This window comes from Alnus glutinosa, chromosome 1 (genome assembly GCF_958979055.1).
Source record: "Alnus glutinosa chromosome 1, dhAlnGlut1.1, whole genome shotgun sequence".
NCBI classification, from domain to species: Eukaryota; Viridiplantae; Streptophyta; class Magnoliopsida; order Fagales; family Betulaceae; genus Alnus; species Alnus glutinosa.
Genome location: NC_084886.1, coordinates 24,143,692 through 24,147,736, shown reverse-complemented (window position 1 = coordinate 24,147,736; position 4,045 = coordinate 24,143,692). Strand labels below are relative to the sequence as shown.

The 4,045-nt window shown below is 45.4% G+C and overlaps 1 protein-coding gene across 1 annotated transcript; it reads left to right on the top strand.

Annotated features, from left to right (window-relative positions):
• Positions 1-972: 972 nt before the first annotated feature.
• LOC133877678 (G-type lectin S-receptor-like serine/threonine-protein kinase At5g24080) lies at positions 973-3,610 on the top strand. Its single transcript, XM_062316066.1, has one exon. The coding sequence runs from the start codon at positions 1,073-1,075 to the stop codon at positions 3,482-3,484; it is 2,412 nt and encodes an 803-aa protein (XP_062172050.1). The 5' UTR covers positions 973-1,072; the 3' UTR covers positions 3,485-3,610.
• Positions 3,611-4,045: the final 435 nt, after the last annotated feature.

Here is a 4,045-nt window from a genome sequence, read left to right as displayed (position 1 = left end):
ATTCATTAGCAATAAGGATCGGATCGAGGATCTGCCTCCCTTTGATGAAGGCACTCTGATATTTGGAAATGACCTTCTTCAACACCGACTTAAATCTGTTAGCTAGAACTTTAGCAATAATCTTGTAAATGCTTCCCACAAGACTAATAGGCCGAAAATCTTTTAAGGAAATGGCACCAGGAGCCTTAGGAATAAGCGAAATGAACGAAGCATTCAAGCTCTTCTCAAACCAACCTCTGGCATGAAAGTCATGAAAAACCTTCATAATATCCAAGCTCAAGACATCCCAACAAGTTTGGAAAAACGTCATAGAGAAACCATCAAGACCCGGTGCTTTGTCACCATTCATAGCTAACACTACCTTCCTCACCTCTTCCTCTTCGGAAGCTCTCTCCAACCATCTAGCAATTTTTTTTCTACTGCTTATAAAAGCAATTAGACGATTATTAACTGCCTACTTTTACACCGCTAAATTGGTCACCTAAACAAGCATCACGATGCCTTCAAGCAATTAGACGATTATTAACTGCCTACTTTTACGCCTCTAAATTGGTCACCTAAACAAGCATCACGATGCCTTCAAGCTCTAGAAATCGATATGTTTAACCCTCTCCTTCATCGAAGTCCCTAAACTACGTGCAAATCATCCTCGAATCTCTTCGAGCTTATCATCACAAGAGCACGTGGTGGGTCCGCCTCCATTTCTGACAAAGACTTTCGAAATTGTTGTTAAAGACCCACGCACATACCCGTTTCGGATCGAGTTGGTTGGAAAGGAAGAAAAGTCCAATTTTCTTCTTTTGTTTTTTGGCAAGTGATTTTTTTTGTGGAAGTGCTTTGAACCGTGAACGAGAGGGAGGGAGGGAGAATGGATGGAAAGCCAATAGGAAGTAAGCAAAAAGCCTCCATCTCAGTCAAGCGTGTGAGACAATTACAAAACCCATGACCACGACAACATTGACTAGAAAAGTCTTCCTAGGCGGCCATAAATTTGCCTCCGGCCACCATCAAACAACATAAAATCTCTCACCTCAAAAGGCTCAATTCCAAGCAGCGCCCCAAAAAAAAAACCATGGCTACTGTATTACTCCTCTTCCTCATCTTCGCCTTCCTACTCTCCAACCCTCCACCATCCTCAGCCCAACAACAACCACCCCTGATTCTCTCGTCCTTCAACTTTTCAAACTCCCCATGGCGACCAAACCAAAACCAGAACCAAATCCTTCTTTCTCCCAACTCCGTCTTCGCCGCCGGCTTCCGGTCCCAACCCACTTCCCCAGAACTCTACACCTTCTCAGTTTGGTACCACAACGTCTCAGAAAAAACCATCGTTTGGTCAGCCAATGGAAAGTCTCCGGTCAACGGCTCGGCCGCCCTTGTCATCACCGCCTCTGGCCAGCTCCGTCTCAACGACTCCTCGGGCCAGAACTTGTGGCCGTCGAATGCCTCCGGAAACCCAAACTCCACGCTCAGCCTAAGCAGATACGGCAATCTTATTTACTCAGACTGGCAGAGTTTCAACTTTCCAACAGATACAATCTTGCCGAACCAGAATATAAATGGTACCAGCATAAAAAACGGTAAGTACAGCTTCTCCAACTCCAAGGACCTGGTTTTTAATTCCACCGATAGTTATTGGACTGCCAATAAAGGTAACGCTTTCCAAAATCTCAACGATAGCGGGAAACTGGTCCAGGCGAATGGAGATTCTTTCGTTACTGCAGATCTTGGTGATAGCCGGTGGCGTAGATTGACGCTTGACGACGACGGTAATCTCAGAATTTACAGTTACGATCTAGATGTTGGTCAGTGGGTCGTTGTTTGGAAAGCAATCCAAGAAATTTGCAAAATTTATGGGACATGTGGGCCTAATGCCATCTGCATGAGTGATGGCCTAAACTCTTCTACCTCATGCGTATGCCCGCCTGGGTTTAAGGAAAGGTCCAGAGGAGCAAAAGAAGAAGGATGTGAAATCAAAATTTCGATGAAACTCCCTGCAAATACCAAGTTTCTTCGGCTCGATTATGTCAATTATACCAGCGGGGCGAACAATACGATTAGCGTTAATGCTCAGAATTTTAAGAATTGTGAAGCTAGATGCCATAACAATACGAAATGTATTGGGTTTGGGTTCAAGTATGATGGAAATGGTTATTGCAATCTACAATTGGAACGACTGGTATACGGGTACTGGTCGCCGGGCACGGAGACCGCCATGTTTTTGCGAGTAGACAATTCGGAGACAGACAAATCAAGCTTCACCGGCATGACCAATTTGCTCGAAACGACATGTCCGGTCAAAATAAGCCTTCCTCTACCGCCCGAAGAATCCAAGACCACGACGAGAAACATAGCGATAGTGTGCACCCTCTTCGCCTTGGAGCTGATAACCGGGGTGGGTTTCTTCTGGGGCTTCGTCAAGAAGTACATCAAGTACAGGGACATGGCTCAGACTCTGGGCCTCGAGTTCCTTCCAGCCGGCGGACCCAAGCGGTTCACCTTCGCCGAGCTCAAAGCCGCCACCAATGACTTCTCCAACCTGATTGGTAAAGGCGGGTTCGGCGATGTTTACAAAGGCGAGTTGACCGATCACCGCGTCGTCGCGGTCAAGTGTTTGAAGAATGTTACCGGCGGCGACCCCGAGTTCTGGGCCGAGGTCACCATCATTGCCCGGATGCACCACCTCAACTTGGTCAGGCTATGGGGGTTCTGCGCTGAGAAAGGTAAGAGAATCCTGGTCTACGAGTACGTCCCCAATGGCTCCCTTGACAAGTACATCTTTCAACGGGGTCGTGTCAATTTCACCGAGAGTGACGAGATGGAAATGGATCGGGTTTCAGATAAAGGGCCGAACCCGAACCCAATACTCGACTGGAACGTCCGGTACCGGATTGCCCTGGGAGTGGCGAGAGCGATTGCATATTTGCACGAGGAGTGCTTGGAGTGGGTTCTGCATTGCGATATTAAGCCGGAGAATATACTATTGGGGGATGACTTTTGCCCCAAGATATCGGATTTCGGATTGGCGAAGCTAAGGAAGAAGGAGGATATGGTAAGCATGTCTCGGATGCGGGGGACCCGTGGGTACATGGCGCCTGAATGGGTTAAGATGGAGCCGATCACCTCCAAGGCCGATGTGTACAGCTTTGGGATGGTGTTGTTGGAGATTGTGACCGGGACAAGGAACTTTGAGATGCAGGAGTCTACTCAGAACAGCGAGGACTGGTACTTTCCAGGGTGGGCATTTGAGAAGGTGTTCAAGGAGATCAAGGTGGAGGACATTTTGGACCGTCGGATTAAGCATAGTTATGATAGTCGGGCCCACTTTGGTTTGGTGGATCGGATGGTCAAGACGGCGATGTGGTGCCTCCAAGATCGACCGGAGATGAGGCCATCCATGGGGAAGGTGGCTAAGATGCTGGAAGGAACGGTGGAGATCACAGAGCCACGAAAGCCCACCATATTCTTCCTTGGAGATGACTAGTTTTATTCATCCAAGTTTCTCCCTATCCCTATCCCTTGTTGTATTTTATTTTTATTTTTTTTTGCGCGGCGAGATCCAGGGGCTATAATAAGTTCCTTGAGGACTAGTTATGTATTGTTGATCTAAGTTTCTCTTCTTCTTCTTCTTCATTCTTTTTTTTTTTTTTTTTTTTTTTTTTTTTTTTTTTTTTTTTTTTTTTTTTTTTCTTTCGAAGATGTAATTTCCATTTTCCAGACTATAATAAGTTCCTTAAGGCTAGGTATGTAATTTCCCACCCCCCCTTTTTTTTTCTTTTTTCTTTTTTTTTTTTTTCTTTTTCTTTAACTAATCATTTTTTAAAAACACTATATTCAACTCTCTAAATCTTTTCACCACCACCGAGAGACTACTAGTGTGACACATTCTCTTGCAAAGAAGGCTATTTTGAATTGTTTAGATCCAGTTTGGCTAGAGGATTCTCTTAGTTTATTTGTAATCTTGTTTGTTGGAACGATTTCTTAGGCTTTACAATTTTGATACGACCTGCGAATCCAATACGAACACGACACGAATATATAGGGT